Source organism: Panulirus ornatus, chromosome 59 (genome assembly GCF_036320965.1).
Source record: "Panulirus ornatus isolate Po-2019 chromosome 59, ASM3632096v1, whole genome shotgun sequence".
Lineage (NCBI taxonomy): Eukaryota > Metazoa > Arthropoda > Malacostraca > Decapoda > Palinuridae > Panulirus > Panulirus ornatus.
Window position 1 is genome coordinate 1,707,447 of NC_092282.1, and position 18,133 is coordinate 1,725,579.

At 48.7% G+C, this 18,133-nt stretch overlaps 1 protein-coding gene across 1 annotated transcript in view; it reads right to left on the reverse strand.

Moving 5' to 3' along the window:
• LOC139767369 (uncharacterized) overlaps positions 1-18,133 on the reverse strand; it is a 55,626-nt gene that overhangs the window by 25,161 nt on the left and 12,332 nt on the right. Inside the window, exons 2-4 of the mRNA XM_071696696.1 lie at positions 14,822-15,415; positions 13,617-13,778; positions 11,689-11,786 (exon numbers count right to left, since the gene is read on the reverse strand). Coding sequence (XP_071552797.1) covers positions 11,689-11,786; positions 13,617-13,778; positions 14,822-15,394 — 833 coding nt within the window. The 5' untranslated portion in view covers positions 15,395-15,415. The remainder of the gene's footprint in view (positions 1-11,688; positions 11,787-13,616; positions 13,779-14,821; positions 15,416-18,133) is intronic.

Sequence of the window (18,133 nt, forward strand, 5' to 3'; positions counted from 1 at the left end):
AATAAGTATTATACAGTAGTGGAGCCAGGTCGAAGTAGGCTGCAGATGGAGGTGCTCTTCAGGATCCAGAAACACTTTCAAAGCAGGGAATCAGTCGGGAGAAAAAAAACAACAAAAAAGGAACGAAATAATCGGCTCCGTCTGTTGAGGTTAGAAACGCGAAATTGTACGTCTGTTGAGGTTAGAAACGCGAGATTGTACGTCTGTTGAGGTTAGAAACGGGAGATTGTACGTCTGTTGAGGTTAGAAACGCGAGATTGTACGTCTGTTGAGGTTAGAAACGGGAGATTGTACGTCTGTTGAGGTTAGAAACGGGAGATTGTACGTCTGTTGAGGTTAGAAACGGGAGATTGTACGTCTGTTGAGGTTAGAAACGGGAGATTGTACGTCTGTTGAGGTTAGAAACGGGAGATTGTACGTCTGTTGAGGTTAGAGTGCGGAGGTTCTATGTCTACTGGGGCAGAGAGAAGAGGTTCTTGTGGCAGAGAAGCAGAAATTGAGAAGGCGACGGGAAGTGACTGGCGGGATATGTGACCTGTTTTGGAACACAGGCTCAGAGTCGTTTTGGACGACACAAGCTCAGAGTCGTTTCCAGATCGGAGGTAGACGACTTACGATGATGGATTGAGGAGAACATGGAAGGGGGGTAGTTCGCTGGGTACATGTGGGGAAGGGGCGAGATGGTACTGATGTGGGGAGGTGTTCTTAGAAGTGGTGGTGGTTTGGCCACACCGGGGGAAGTACCTGACCACAAACCACAACGGAGAATGTATAATGTTGTTTGTGTGTACTGGGCCTTTTTGTGTGTACTGGGCCTTGTGAAGGAGCAACACGAGAAAAAAATGAGCCAACCCTCCCTGCATGAACAGATAAGTGAGTGTAGATACAGACGAAGAGATGGAGGTTAACTAATCCAATGGAATCGTTCATGGAAGGTGAGACAAGACATGGCAACATGTAGAAGCAGCGGTGTAATTCGTTGACAACCAACTCTCTTTCCAGCGATCGTCTTGACAACTGAGGAAAAGGATGTTACGAAGGGAAGATGAGTGACAGAAGGACAATGTTTTGTGGCAAAGACACGAAGGATTCTCCCTTCATAACATGTTTGTTTTTCCACGGAACCTGAGAGATTTTGTTTCTTTGACTCAGGGACGGGCCGTTCTTGTCTGTTTCCCTGCCCTGTACACTCTCCTCCGACTCAACACTTTTCAAAAAACAGTTTTTCCAAACATGTCCAAAACTTAAGATTATTTTTCCTCTTTTTTTCTGTACTTTTCTTTCATTGTAGCTTTCCGTCGTGTTGCATTTACGCCCCGACCTCGATGAAGTCTTTTCCCCGTGAGCTGAACCTACCAGGTAAAGCAAAAGAAGTTTTGTCGCACAAAACATGAAGGATTTTGTTCCTTGATCCGTATTTGTGGCACAGAAGCTGAACGATATCGTGTGTTTGTCTTGCACCAGTGTGTTCATATAGCGTGAGAACCTCCTCCAGACAGGCAAGTCAGATGAGAAACTTCTCAGAAGTGGGAAGCCCCAGCCAGGCCAGGCCAGTTCGTGGTGTAACTTAGAATGTCACGTGAGGCGGAAAGGCACCACCGAGTCCTTGAGGACGAGGGGTCAGGGGTCACGTTCAGTTTGGGATTCCCACAACCACAGATGAAATTCCAGGATTGGAACATCTTCGGGATGGGCTGGGGGTCATTGTGTTGTGTGAAGCAGAACGCAGCCCAGTCGACGAGATCCTCAACCACCATCCAGTCTTATGTCTTAGGACGTTACTTACAATGTTCACCGTCAGGTGCAGCACCTGGGTCTTGGTACACCTGCAGAGGGAGGGACCTCCTCTGGGACAACCCAACACTGCTCACTTGGGTTTCCCAAACTGAAAAATATCCAGACGTGGTTTACTTCTGGTGTTACTGTGTACCTGTGACGGACGGACGGACGGACGCTGTGTCATCCCGTATTAACACCTGAACCTTCACGGTCGACGATGCGTCACGTACGCTCGGTCGCTGACTGTGGTCACGGACACGGACCATCGTCGACCATGGTCCTTATAATGGACACGGACCATCGCTGACCATGGTCCTTATCAGGGACACGGGCCATCGCTGACCATGGTCCTTATAATGGACACGAACCATCGCTGACCATGGTCCTTATCAGGGACACGGACCATCGCTGACCATGGTCCTTATCCTATACTCATGCCATCATCAACCATGATTCTTACCAAGGACACGCGCCATCTTTGATCGTGATCCACACACGGACACGAACCATTGTTGACTGCGGTCCATGACAAACCTCTTTGTTAAGACGACTTGATGGTTAGTGACGCTAATATATTCACGCACTTCTGTCTTGAGGCATGACGGGGTATAACACGGTCCTGAGGCCGGGGTCTTGCTGGGGGAGGGACGGGGTGTGAAGGGGGTGGGGAAGGGTGTTGAGGGGGAGGGGCAGGGTGTTGAGGGGGAGGGGCAGGGTGTTGAGGGGGAGGGGCTGGGTGTTGAGGGGGAGGGGCTGGGAGTTCAGGGGGAGGGGCAGGGCGTTAAGGGGAAGGGGCAGGGTGTTGAAGGGAAGGGGCAGGGCGTTGTGTTGAGGGGGAGGGGGTAGAGTGTTGAGGGGGAGGGAGTATAACACCGGACGTAGCCAAGGATGTCTGTACCGACCACTGCCCCCCACCCCACCCCCACCCCTCCTGAACACACACACACACACACACACACACACACATGTAGAAGTAGTTGTAGCACCAGGCTGACATAATAGCAGGTTGACCAATGATGTTAATGATGGGAGAGCCGTCGTGGGCCAGGCTTGCCGTCAGGCCACACCCCCGGACTGGGTCGTGACACAGAGCCGTCCACACTGTGGCCTCCCACAACTCAACAGCGAATGATGAGCAGAGGGAAGGCAGGGTAGCCACACACCCACACCCACATCTTCTCGGTGCCCACCCTCCCCCTTCCCCCTCCCGGGCATGAGGGCCAGGGTCTACCTGAACACATGACCTAATTGCATAGTTTCTCTCTCTCTCTCTCTCTCTCTCTCTCTCTCTCTCTCTCTCTCTCTCTCTCTCTCTCTCTCTCTCTCTCTCTCTGGGTGTGCTGTCCCGGCCTGTTGGGAAAATTCTGTCGTAAATACCCGTAGCTCGGTAGGTAGGTAGGCAGTTAATACTGGCCCGGCCTGGGGTTGGAACCTGTGTTAGGTCCACCTCGGTCGGCCCCGGTGTCTCACAGCGTGCGACGCTAACCTGTTTGCCCATCCTGCCCACCTTAGCGAGGTAGCGTCCCGAACACACGACTGAGACTTTGAGGAGAAATCCTCATCAGGTTTCTTCCTAATGTTAAAAAAGAAAACACAGGAGGGGAGGGTTCCATGGCTCGGCTCTCGCCTCTCATAGTGGCCTTTTACGACACGCAGAAGGCACGTGAGTATTGTTCGTTCTTTCCTATCCACACACACACACACACACACACACACACACACACACACACACACACACACACAGAGTTACTAAAGGCCTGCGAGCGAGCCTGGTCAACCTCTCATAAGTTTCATGACAGCAGCCACACACGAGCCAGTTTATATCACATGTGAATCACATGAAGTGTGGGACCAGTGAGCTGTGGAACGTTCAGCACGGCTTAATGAAGCTTCGAAAGTTTCAGTTCCGAGTCTTCTGACCCATACGAGAATATGCTAATTAGGTAAGGGTCAATATTCTAAGTTCAGCGGACCAACAGTTAAGTGCCCGTGTTACCTTAATATCGGTCATCACATCTGTACCACTGACATGACCTTTGACCTGTGTTTTACATAACACAGTTTGATAGATTCTCTGAATTCCATAGTATTCAAAGAAGTCTTTTTTACATATTTGTGGACACGCGAGAGTTCTTTCACATGTATGGACATACTTCAGGCCGTCTGTCACTGTAACAGTGAAGCCGTGAAACAGGGAAATACGACTGACCTGCTACAGCCAACAGGTCAGCACTTCTCATGGTACAACAATACCCAGGTCAGGATTCTTCAGAAATCTGAGGCAGTCACCAAGGTCAGGAGAGGAGCTGTTACAGGAGGTGTGGCCGTGTGAGAGACCCTGTCGACTCCCATGACTGGCTACATAAGAGCCTCTGGAAGTTAGGGTCAGATCCAGACCTCTGGTATGACTGGAAATGTCCCGTGCACGTCTCTCACGAAGGTTGCCAGCGAGGTAAGGACAAGTGAGGATACCTAACTACAACCCAGACATTCCAGGTTCATCAGCATACTCCACAACCCGCCACTAACTACTCCACAACCCGCCACTGATTACTCCACAACCCGCCACTAACAACTCCACAACCCGCCACTAACTACCAGCGAACCATAGAACTTGCCTGCCAAAAAGTTATAAAGAAGAAATATGAATATTACAATTGTACCATTGTGCAGCTCCACTCCTCGAGGATCTAGTTCAGGAGGATAGTTCTAGAGGCCCAGGTCAGGGGGGGCCTAGTTCTAGAGACCCAGGTCAGGGGGGCCAAGTTCTAGAGGCCCAGGTCAGGGGGCCTGGTTCTAGAGGCCCAGGTCAGCGGGCCTGGTTCTAGAGGCCCAGGTCAGGGGGTCTAGTTCTAGAGGCCCAGGTCAGGGGGGCCTAGTTCAAGAGGCCCAGGTCAGGGGGCCTGGTTCTGTAGGCCTAGTTCTCGGTTCAAGAGGAAGCCAGAGGGACGGCTAGTGATGACTGGGTCTTCCCAGGATGGACGATGGTACAACACATTACGACAACACGGGAAACGGGCGACGCACCGCCACCTCCCCCCTGGGATGTCAACCCGTCGCTCAGGCCCTTAGTATGTCGGTCTTACCCCGTCATGTGTGTGTGTGTGTGTGTTATATGGTGACCAAAGGTGCTACCTTGCCTCTCCAATTTAGGGTTTAATTCTTAATTCTGTGGCTTACAGCATTAATAACCTGCTATATCAACACTGCGAATCATCTTCATTGAGAGATACTGCAGGAACAGCAGCAGCACATAACTCATCCTCACATGTCAAGTAATTCAGTTGACTTTTCGTCAATCTTCAGGACTGTTTACCCAGAAGGGCAACCCATTTTGTCGACCTAAAGACACAACTTATTTCTTCTTCGTTGCGAACGTAGTTGGGATTACAGCCCACAGATGGCAGTGACATGTTTTTTAATGAACACGCTCGTCTTCAGCGTCACAAAGCCAGGGGTCGTATCCCGCGACCTTCAAAATGTCAGCCAGATGATAAAGTAGAACAATCAAACCTTGGCCGTGATGAGGGGGTTCATGCTGGTCTGGCAACACACACACACACAAATATATATATATATATATATATATATATATATATATATATATATATATATATATATATATATATATATATATAACCACCGGGAAAATTAAACGCGATAAGTTCCCAAGCGCACTTTCGTGTAATAATCACATCGTCATGGGAGATAAATGAATGAGATAGAAGACGTAGTCAGTTGTTACATATATATATATATATATATATATATATATATATATATATATATATATATATATATATATATATATTCCTAAGAGTCCACGGGGAAACTGAAACACGAGGGACTCATAGGAATATACTTGATCACGCGCAAAATTGTGATCCTTTCCATATATATATATATATATATATATATATATATATATATATATATATATATATATATATATATATATGAATGTGGACATGTGTGTGTGGGTGAGTTAGTAATGGTTTGCCATGTCCTAACAATCATGTACATGAGGCTGAGCTTGTAATCCTACAAGCCACATTACGCTTGACATCTACCACAACAATAATAACCACAATACATCCCATAACCACAATACATCCCATAACCACAATACATCCCATAACCACAATACATCCCATAACCACAATACATCCCATAACCACAATACATAAGAAACATTTATGATATCTTTACTTCCCTGTATGACGTAAGTGGAGTATTACTGTGGAATCTCACCCGATAATGAGTTTAGACGAAGCTAAAGAAGATATATGGTGGACGGGCTGGCCAGATCACAAGCAATGATAAGTTGGATCGTTCAAGATAATTTTTGTGATAAATTTTATGACAAGGTAGTGTAGCGAGGAGGCCAGGCGGAGCCTCTGCCTCCAGCCCCACCTCCCACACGAGCTCTGGAACTCACCTGGATGAGTCTGGAAAGCCTTTAAGGTAGTGCAGCCAGCGAAGGATATGTGTGCAGGACTATATCGCCACGCGTCCATGCAGGAGTGTGGAAGGCGTACATCTTCCCGATCGCTGGAGCCCCATAGCGATGCGTTGGACTCTATCACCAATAACCTGATAGTCTGATAACACCAGATAAGGTACAGATAACCTCAGACCCGAGGTTTCCCTCTGCCCAGCGTATGGTGCCTTTAAGCTTCGGTTTGTGGAAGACTGGAGAATGGCTCGTTGTGAACATCTCCATGATCACAGGTAAACGCTCGCCCTGCATGAGAATTTCAGGTGATTCACAGCAGATAGCAACGTCTGCTGTAATAGCCACCGGATTTTTACGTGGACTGTAATCCCTCAAAACTTGTTCCATGCGTTACATGCGTGACACTAACCGGGAGGCAAGACCATAGTATGAGAGGTCAGGTCACGTGCAGGTCACAGGTCAGCCAACACTAGACCAGTGTTTGGGACGGAGATGACGCCCGTGACCACACCGGCTTCTTCCTTCTCCACACACGAACAAACAACGTGAACACCACGGCTGATGAACTTGACAGCAACACACACGAACAAACAACGTGAACACCACGGCTGATGAACTTGACAGCAACACACACGAACAAGGACACAAGGGAACCACTAGTTATACACGCTCAACGCGACTATGATGATCCAAGGCTACACTGTAGGACATGGTAAGCCAGGCTACACTGTAGGACATGGTAAGCCAGGCTACACTGTAGGACATGGTAGGCCAGGCTACCGTGTAGGACATGGTAGGCCAGGCTACCGTGTAGGACATGGTAGGCCAGGCTACACTGTAGGACATGGTAGGCCAGGCTACCGTGTAGGACATGGTAGGCCAGGCTACACTGTAGGACATGGTAAGCCAGGCTACCGTGTAGGACATGGTAGGCCAGGCTACACTGTAGGACATGGTAGGCCAGGCTACACTGTAGGACATGGTAGGCCAGGCTACACTGTAGGAGCCGGGCATGAGCCACGTAACATTGTTGTCAACGTGGTTAGATACGATGTAGACAACAGCTGGTAACGTGTTACAATGATAAGTATCGTTATTACACATTGTTACCGATATTGTTACGATGTTGTAGGTCGACTGGAAACAATGTGGGTAACTTGTGTTGGCTGTATTGTTGTCAAGAATGTTGTCACCATTCCCGAACGCCACATTATGATTGCCAACATTGTTGGTAACATAGAACTGTCTGTCACTGATGAGGTTATGGTTGGCAACACGAGGTATGTTTGGACTAAACTTTTGACAACAGTGTTGTTAACACTGTTGTCTCGATCTCGACTTGACCATAATGGACACTTTTGCCAGCCAACATTGTTTCAACACTGTTTCCAGCAATGTTGTTAACAGTGTTCCCTGTTGGTGTGGAGGTGTCAACACTGGTGATCAAACATTCTCCTGCACATGTTTGGTGTGGCCCTGGTGTGGCCCGGGCTTGGGTGTGGCTCACCACACTGCGGGGGCACACAGACAACACCGAAGCAAGAGAATCAAAGACGAAAGAAATTGATAAAAAAAAAAAAACGATGCTTAACAATAACACGACCAAATGTAAAATTTGGCTTTAGATCCTAATTAAAGAAAGGTGAGGCTGCAACACTTGTTGATCAGCAGGTGAGACGGTACATTAGTGGCAGTGTACACCATCCAGTAACATACCATACGTACCATTACACAGTGGAACATGGACGACACAGGAACTGAGGAATCTGTACTGTGTGATCAGCTGACATGAGCTGCGTCAGGGCTGACAACCCTGCCGAGTGACGGCTGGGAGTGGCACTCATGTTGACCCAGACGGTCCTCCGCACTAGACGATGACCTGACACTTTATTACGATGACCTGACCCTTTAATGACAGTGACCTGACCCCATAGTAAGACACGAGGAAGTCATGGTGACCAGCAACTACCTCGATCATCAGCAACGTCCAGGGGTCATCACCTTTCCCCATGTCATTATCATCCATCGCTTCTCCAGTAATGGTACAGTGTTGGGGTACAGTGTGCCACCAACCACGGGAGAGAGCCTCTCTCTCTCTCTCTCTCTCTCTCTCTCTCTCTCTCTCTCTCTCTCTCTCTCTCTCTCTCTCTCTCTCTCTCTGTGTGCGGTACACCAGCACTGTCACCAGGGTCGCCCCCCTCCTCCTCCTCCTGGACAAGGACGTGGTCCAGCTCTCACAACAACCGGACTAAATATACCCATCTATTGGTCAGTCATTCTCTCCATCTATCGGGCTTTCTTATATTCTGATACATATATATATATAATCTCCCACCATATTCCTCTGTGTCTGTGACTGTAAGGTAATGTCACTGTAGTTCATGGCTGTTTTCATGTGTGGTCTCATGTGCTCATGTCTCTGTTCTCGATGGTTCATATCATGATTTCATTTTCAGTTGTAAACACTCGACTAATTTCCACTTTTCCTTTATAAATAATTGTGTGCTCAGTTTGGTCCATCATATCCACCATCACCCAGGCAGTCATCCACCATCACCCAGGCAGTCATCCACCATCACCCAGGCAGTCATCCACCATCACCCAGGCAGTCATCCACCATTATCCTAGCAGTCATCCACCATCACCCAGGCAGTCATCCACCCGTCATCCAGCACTACAACACGTCACCCGTATCTAAGATCTTGAAGAACCCCCCCCCCCCATAGGGCCACAGTGTGGGCCCAGCCTGGCCGACCATCACGACCTAATTGCCCACACCCTTAACAAGCGACCTCCCCCCCCCCCATCCTCCTAGTCATCCCGCCACAAGAGGGCCCAGTTAAGACCTGGTTGTTGACGACGTCACAATGCTGTTTACAACTACCTGGAGGCAGTTAGTACAGTTCGAGACCCTGAGCAGCTTGGGGCGAGCAGGCCTTCTATCTGCCTTATCTTGGCTACCTTGATTTCAGACGATAACCACAGATAAGAGTGATTGACTATTGACATCATCAAATTACTTCTGAAGGACTACGACCGACGCCCACACTTGTTCCCTACTGTAAACTGACACGAAATATTGGCCAGGTCACGCACGACCGTTACTAACGACCCTTACCAACGACCCTTACTAACGACCTTTACTAACGACCCTTACTAACGACCTTTACTAACGACCCTTACTAACGACCCTTACTAACGACCCTTACTAACGACCCTTACCAACAACCCTTACTAACGACCCTTACTAACAACCCTTACCAACGACCCTTACTAACGACCCTTACCAACGGAACTTACACGACTCTGAAATCCGGTAAATGTTGTTGTTGTTTTCGTTTTGATATATAATGTGTTGTTGTCAACAAACAGTTTAAGGGTGTAACCCACTAACTGGAAAGGTATGTATACTCCCTCACATCATGTATACTTCCTCTCACCATTTATATTCCCTCTCACCATGTATATTCCCTCTAACCATGTATACTCCCTAGCACCATGTATACTCCCTCTCACCATGTATACTCCCTCTCACCATGTATATGGATACAAGGAAATTCGTCTCATTCATCCAGGTCAGACAGTTTGCCTCAGTATTCAGGTCAGTAATCACCTGTTCCACCTTGTAGCTCTGCCACCACACTAACGAGGTCTCATGTATACCATTATACGTCCGGCCATGATGGTGTTGTTGTTGTTGTTGTTGCTGCAGGTGGTGGTTGTGTTTGTGTGTGGCTATATCTCTCCCTATCTCTCATCCGTTGTTTCATGACTCGTTTACCCTGGCGTCGGTGTTTTCCTCAATGTGTATATATTTCTGACTTGTGTACCAAGAAGCTGTCTCATGATTGTGGTAGTGATACTGACTGTGGTAATGATGATGATTAAGATGTCATATTTAATATAGAGTCATGATAGATGGTGTATGTAGGTAAGATAAATACAGTGGTTCTTTTGGTGTGGTTTGTAAAAAACTCTCTCTCTCTCTCTCTCTCTCTCTCTCTCTCTCTCTCTCTCTCTATATATATATATATATATATATATATATATATATATATATATATATATATATATATATATATATATATACCTTGAAGGAGGCCCCAGACAGCGGTGCCACACCTGCTGGTTCGTCTCCAGTCTGTGCGCCCCATCTCATCCCTCCAGGAAACCCACTTAATCTCCAATGCTTCCACGTTCGCTCTAGCGAGGCTTGGGGCTTCCAAGCCTGGTCCTCGTGTCGGAGGAAGGATGCCGGTATCACCCACCAGATACACGCCAGATAGAAGGCAGATAAAAGTGAATACTGCATGTGATAAAGGCCGAAAATAACGCTAATAACGATGATTATGGCCAACGAGACAATAAAGAGAAGCGATACTAGAGGCGATACTGACAATCGAAGTTCGATACGCTATCCGAAAGAGATTATGAGTAGGTTTAAAGGCCGGATTTAACAGGATCGCGGCGTCACTTGTGGCTGAGATGGCAGGTTGACGACCAGATGTCTGCTGCATCCATCCATGGACGGAGGAAAACGTGTGAGGCAGAGACGTTCCTGAGTCGAGAATTTTTACGACAACGAATATTTGAGGGAATACGTGGCTGTGCACTGAGTAGCATGAGGAACTCACACAGGTGATGATTGTGAACGAACATGGAAACTCAAACTGACCGAGAAATCTTAGAAATTGGAAAGAAATTCTGAAATACTTAAGACATGGCCTCGGGACATCACCAACACGGCGAGAGTAAAATGATAATATCGTGATCCCAAAACCTGGAGATAAGGAAAGCTGAAGTGATCTTCCTGAGCAGGAATGAAAGCGACGGAGGAACAAGTGACGGTCGAGCAGCGCACCGCCCGCTACCCTCACATCTCATACGTTGGAACAAATGAACATCTAGTTTTACGTCACGTCGATGGAAACATTTTATTTATATAACGACGTAAGGAGACGTGTTCTACGGGGCTCCTCATGCTTCAAAGCTGAGTCCAGGAACACGATGTATTGGTTACGTTGTAAGATTTGTACAGATCACAGCCTGGCATGGAAGGCGAACTGAGGAAGGAAACTTTATAGATTCCCTCAGAGAAATGGACATGGAAGCCTACTGAAGAAAACGAACATTACCATCTTGTGAGAAACGAGAAAAAGAAGAACACAAGTTCAACATGAAAGAAAATCTACTGAAGTTAAACATTCATTCAGAACCTGCTGCAGGAGTGGGTCAAGGTGAAGCAGTGAGGAGGATATACAAGATCAAGGAACGTCTCGAGGAGGAGGTGACACAGCTGTGAGGAACTTCACAAACGAGATCCTTGAGGAGTGTAAGGACCTTCAGAACTGGGCTCCTTCACCAGTGGGGACCTGCCATAATACGTGAGGGGGGGAAGGGGGGGAGGGAAGGTGGTACTCACTTGGTCTCGTAGTGAGGAAGGTGGTACTCACTTGGTCTCGTAGTGATGGAGGTCCATGTTGAAGATCTCGAGGGGCTGCGGAGGTCGCCCCCCGGGAAACCCTTCCCGCTCCAGCTCTGGCGAATACACCTGGCGCAGGAAAGTGTCGGGTCAGTAAAGGGGAAGTGGCAGTGACGGGTAAGTGGCAGGTTTGTAGAGGGGAAGAGACAGATCGGTAAAGGTGAAATGGTACGCCAAATAACGAGACACTAAACAGATATGTGACTATACAGCAGCTGAATATAATAATTATTGAATATTACGGTAATTGATGTACAGGTTAGACATGATGAAGGTCACGGGTGAACACCTGAGTATGTTAGGAGCACACACAGTCCTGCCGTGGTTCATAGTGACACATAATTACAAACCTGTGAGGGAAATGTGGAAAACATGTAAGATAAAGAACACACTTACCTCACACACACTCACTCTCCCAGTCTGCTCTGCGTCACACAGCGATGTGAGTGCGTGACGCACTTACTTACCTGGTAAGTGACACGGGAGGTACTTTCTTATGAGGTGTGGGTTACTTTCTTATGAGGTGTGGGTTACTTTCTTATGAGGTGTGGGTTACTTTCTTATGAGGTGTGGGTTACTTTCTTATGAGGTGTGGGTTACAGAAGATTTTTTAAGGAGTTTCTTAAAGGTGCTACTTTAGTTACCCGGTTTTCCAGTGGACTCCTCCTCGACAACATTACTTGACCGTTACTTATATTGGAGTGTTACTCGACTGCAGCTTGAGTGTTATAGATGCCTGTTACTCCACTGTTACATCAACGTACTACCTAGATATTGCTCTTCTGTGTTACTTTACAGTGTTACTTGAGATTGTTCTTAATGCTACTCGACTGTCATTTTTGGTGTGTTACTTGAATGTATTACTTGGAGTTGTACATGATCATAGAGCGCAACACAAGAGGAGGATTACTTATGTATGGGAATTAAGTGTATCATTCTCTCTCCCGAGAGCCACTTGTAAGTGCTTCTTGGTATAGTGTCAGCTTACTTTATGAACGGTTAATTTGAAGGTGTTCCGTAAGTGTGTAGCTTAAGTGCCTCACTCATGTGTGGAAGGTGTCACTTGGAAACAGCCTTTGGTTACGTCACTGGAGTGAATGCCTTGCACCAGTGTATTCCTTGTCTTAATCGATGGAGTGTTGGCCCCGTACCTCCCTCCCCTCACCACGAGACGATGGTTATCTACCAAGATAACCCCAGTCACCGAGATAACCCCAGACACTAAGATAACCCCAGACAAACAACCAATAAAGGGGGAGGAGGAGGGGGGGGCGGGACTCATCATACCTGAACTGAGGTCAACCAAGGTCGTTACTATGGCGTTATCATGACTTTATTGTCATCATCACTATGGTTTCATCATCACTATGTTGTCATCATGACTACGATATAGTCATCACAAAGATGCCGTCATCATTGTGGTGTCATTATTACCAGTGTAACACCACCATACCTGCAAGATATGTGCGTCACGTGTCTTTGCTTGGATTAAATCGTTAAATTAATGAGTTCTTTAACTCATGGGCGACCCGCACTTCATCAACCGTTCTCATAATCCTCATCTCCCGTCATCATCATCACATCATTGTCCTCATCACCCATCCTCTCGCTGTCCCCATCACCACATCACTTCCCTCATCACCTCACACCACGTTCTCAACACCACAACACCCGTCCTCACCTCATCACCACAACACCCGTCCTCACCTCATCACCACAACACCCGTCCTCACCTCATCACCACAACACCCGTCCTCACCTCATCACCACAACACCCGTCCTCATCATCTCATCACCACAACACCCGTCCTCATCTTCTCATCACCACAACACCCGTCCTCATCACCTCATCACATGAGACACAATCTCAGGTACAGTAATGTGTTATGTATCGATTACCTTGGGCGTGCGACTGCCAGAGTACGGTCGCTGGCTGGACGACGCCCTCGCTGTCGTCGAGGGAGGAAACACGTCGTTTATGGAGGAGGGGAAGGGTCGTTGCGATGGGTTGGAAGGCGAGGCGGGAGGAGCGGCGGCGGGTGTGGTGTCTCCTCCTTGCTGCTAGAGTCAGGTAGGAAGGTAATGACATGGAGGCCACCATGCCCTCCACCTTATCAGTCACTATCTATACTTTACACCATCATCGACAAACACACTTCATTGTTGTACTTGTCACCATAACACTGGTGGTCCGTCCGTCCTGCGGCAGGTGGGCTCAGTAACAGCTCCTCCGTCAGGATCAGCGTCACCATCTGTGGTCCTCACACCATCCATCACCCGACCCCGCCGAAGCAACTCGTGTCATGCATCCACACACATCCCGTCATCATGACCACATGTGTGGTGATGACTCTCACTACTCGTGTGGTTAGGATCAACTGATCATTGTTAGAGTTGATGACTCTCAGCTAATGTGCCGGCCGCCTGGGTAACTCCCTCATAACACAACCACCTCACGATCGCTGGTTACCTGCACCTCACCTCACTGCTGCTCTCACACATATTTTTTTTTCCTCTTTTTTCTCTCTCTTGTGAAAGGTTCCCTTCCAGGTTGAAGCAACGTTATGGATGTACTCAGGAAGTGATTTGATGTGTTATGATCGTCTCGATGGTTGTGGGGAGGAAAAGTATTGTTACATGTTGTGACGCAGTAGCGTTACAGTCTCTCTCCAGATCATGGGGGTGTTGCTTTCCCCGACACGCCCCCTTATGTAAGGGGTGAATAATGAACACTTACCTTGAAGTCTGGAACGTAGAGGGACGTGTATATAGTCACAGTGTACACGTGCACTCGCGAATTATCAGTACATCTGAAGGACACTCAGGTGTTCAAGATAACCCATCTGTTCCTTAGAACATAACCAGCGAGCATTGGTGGTCGTTAGACCGAAAGACAGACCAAGCTAACCAACCAGGGGCCTGAAGACTGAACCCCCACCACCACCTACCTGCAGCGTTGGTGACCGCTCCTCCACCACCACCTACCTACAATGTTGGTGACCGCTCCTCCACCACCACCTACCTACAATGTTGGTGACCGCTCCTCCACCACCACCACCTACAATGTTGGTGACCACTCCACCATCACCACCACCACCACCTACCTGCAGCGTTGGTGACCGCTCGCCCTCGGTGCAGTCGGAGGCTGAGCCCGCCTCGGACTCGGCCACGGAGTTGTAGCGTGTGTCTCTGTGGCGTGACCCCAGCAGGTTGTTCTTGATGGTCTCGGTCTCCGGGGAGGCGCGACAGGCGGTGGACAGCGTGGAGGACGGGGCGTAGTAAGGGCCGCTTACACAGGGGAAGAAGTAGTTCGTGTCGGACCTGCCACCGCCTCCTCCTCCTCCCGCGGGGGAGACTGGGGAGTAGATTGGGGTGCCAGAGGCCGGGGCAGGTGGGGAGAATAGAGGTGGGGAGGAGGAGAGGTTGCCGGGGGAGAGGTTGTCTGGAGAGAGGAGCTCGGGTGTGAAGGCTGGCAGGTCGTGGTGGGTGTCGCTGGCCGTGGAGATGGTCCTGTTGAGGCCAGGGTTGACAGGAGTGTCGGCCAGCCCCAGGGCCGGGGTGTGGGCCGTGGGCGTGGCCTCAACAACAGCCCCGCCCATCTGAGGCTTCAGCCCCGCCTCCTCCCGCCCACTGGATGACGTCACGATGGCCTCGGAGAGGGACATGGTGGCCAACATGGAGGTAGCGGTGGCGAGAGTCTGTCGGGACAGAAGCAACACACATTATGATGGCCTCCCGCACTCACGCAGGCGCACACACGTACAATAACAACTCGCGAGCACATGCGAACTCAGGTACATGTGTCCTTGATGTAGGCTGATGTAGACACACAGACTCTTACATGATGTTACCGGACTCTGCCTGGAAGTGGATACACCCAGAGCCAGGGCCAGGCTGTGTGTATCATGGTCACTGGACGACAAGGAGTACATTCTCGTGGAGGACATTTCTGATGTGGAGCATCCAATGTGGAGGACAACGTTGACACTGTGGAGCCTGAGAAAAGGCGTGCGCGCGCGCATACACACACACACACACACACACACACACACACACACACACACACACACACACACACACACACACACATATATATATATATATATATATATATATATATATATATATATATATATATATATATATATAAGGTTACCCTCCTCCCTTCTTCATCATGTGTTCATAGTGTTTTAGTTAGCGTCGCTGGCCACGCACGGATTCCAAGGGCCGGTGTTGGAGTGCCGCACCGGTGGCTGGGCACCCGACCTCTGCCTCCCTCCCTTCCTCAGGTTTGGTCGTCGAGCAGCACCGTAGTTCCTCCTACACTGGCCATCATCGCTCGATACCTCGCCAGAGTAATGATAACTGGTAATGATACGAAGTCAAGACTTATCGAGCTTTGAAATCCGAGAAATGGTATCACGAAAGCCTGAGAAACTTTATAACATATGTGGCAGCAAACCCCCGAGGAAGGGAGAGGAGGAGAGGTTGTCTGTGTCCTGAGCCCTGGCACTGGCTTGGTCAGGGTGTCAGGTGAGGGAGGAGGGGCACACAAGCGCCCTCAGTAGACCTCTAGAGGGACTTTTAAGGAAGAAAGTAAAGGAACAGTAAGGTCCTGCAGCCTCACCAGGGGTTTTAGGGGGTTAATAGCCGACCAGATCTTGTTCTACCAGACCGCTGTGATATGGGTAGTTTGCTGTCCATGGCAGCCTCCAGATTACCACCTGGAACCTCCACCTACACCTGTGGGTCACCTGACCAGGGGAAGCTGAGGACCTCCGGCCTCTGATGTTTACCTGGCGACAACTTCCCGGGCGAGGCTCAAGGACCCTCCAACACCTTGACTTTCTTCCTGACCTCCTGCCCAACTGGCCACACCTCCTTCACTCTCTTCCTGAGTGCATCCTGGCCCTCCTGACCTCCTGCCCAACTGGTCGTGTTGACAAATCCCTCAGGAAGTTGGAAGAAACACGTGGCCCCAGGGACGGATGTCTAAGGGGGGGGGGGGGGGGGGTGTTCTTGGAAGACTTCGAGCCGTTGTTGTTCACATGAATACCGGCGACCCCACAGGCGGAGGCCCACCTGGAAGACGTAATCTGTGGTTTACAAGTACATATACGAAGACCTAGTGCCCGCAGGCAAGGACCATCCTGGAAAACGTAATATATCGATCATGAACCACTGGAAGTTTGAGGAGGTCTTCCCGATCAGTGCAACTAGCCCACCGCGTCACTGAGGCTCATCTAGTGACGAGGAGTGACTGACGCCATGACCCGAGCAGCAGCAGGTAGACGTAAGCCTCATGTGGGGGAGAAGGATCGCAGACACAAGCCGTCCTTCTGGGCTGCTGTTGTTAGCAAGCAGTAAGGAAGGGAGGCGAGTATGGAGGAGAGGGTTTGGTGCTGACCACAAGATTAGGAAAGCGGTGATGCTTGCAGGTTCCTCCACACAATAGGTCGTGGGTGATCGCCCAACAAGTGATGCTTGACTTACAGCTGAGACAGTACACGACGCTCCGGAAAACACTGTCGAACGGAACCAAACGTTCTGTGTGAACTGTGGCGAGGATGGGGCAAGAGGCAAGCTGTCCCACGACGGGAAGTCCTCAGGATGGGGCAGGGGGCAAGTCTTGCCCCAGGATGGGATGTCATCATGAAGAGGGACATCACTTACACGGTCTCGATAAGTAATACATGAATGAGCACGACCGCAGGGAAGATGGGACTTCCTATCCGTCTAGTAAGTCTGTTTATCTAACTAGATCTCTCTCTCTCTCTCTCTCTCTCTCTCTCTCTCTCTCTCTCTCTCTCTCTCTCTCTCTCTCTCTCTGCCATTACACTACTTCCATTTCCATTAGATGGGTCAGGCACGTACCACATACATCCTTCAGGACATGACACAGGTGTACAACTCCCTCCCCTGACGATGTAGACAGATCAGTCCTCACACACACCCAGTCCCAGCTACCTCCTGCTTGCACTTCCATTCTTATAAAAGTGACTCGTAAATTTTCACTTTACACATTCGGTTGATTCATCAAGACCAGCATCTGGATTCATGCAGCAAATACTTCCATTGATTAACATACAAAGAAATACATTGATATGCCTGCAATTAATTGAGAAATGTTAATCAGTGAAAGAACAAATAAATACATTTATATACAAAAGATAATTAGTTAAAAAATCAATCCATAAAGTTAAGAAACATTACATTACCTTACACATTACACTGAATTATATTGCACTAAATATTGTATTCTCTGAAAATAATGATTTAGAACTTCAGGATTTATAATAAGAGACTAAAGGTTAGGATTAACACGAAGGAAAATATGCAGTAGACATACGTGTAAATGAAAGTGAGTGTAAATGCAATAATACACGAGCTGGTTCCTGAAAAGTCGTACCGTAATT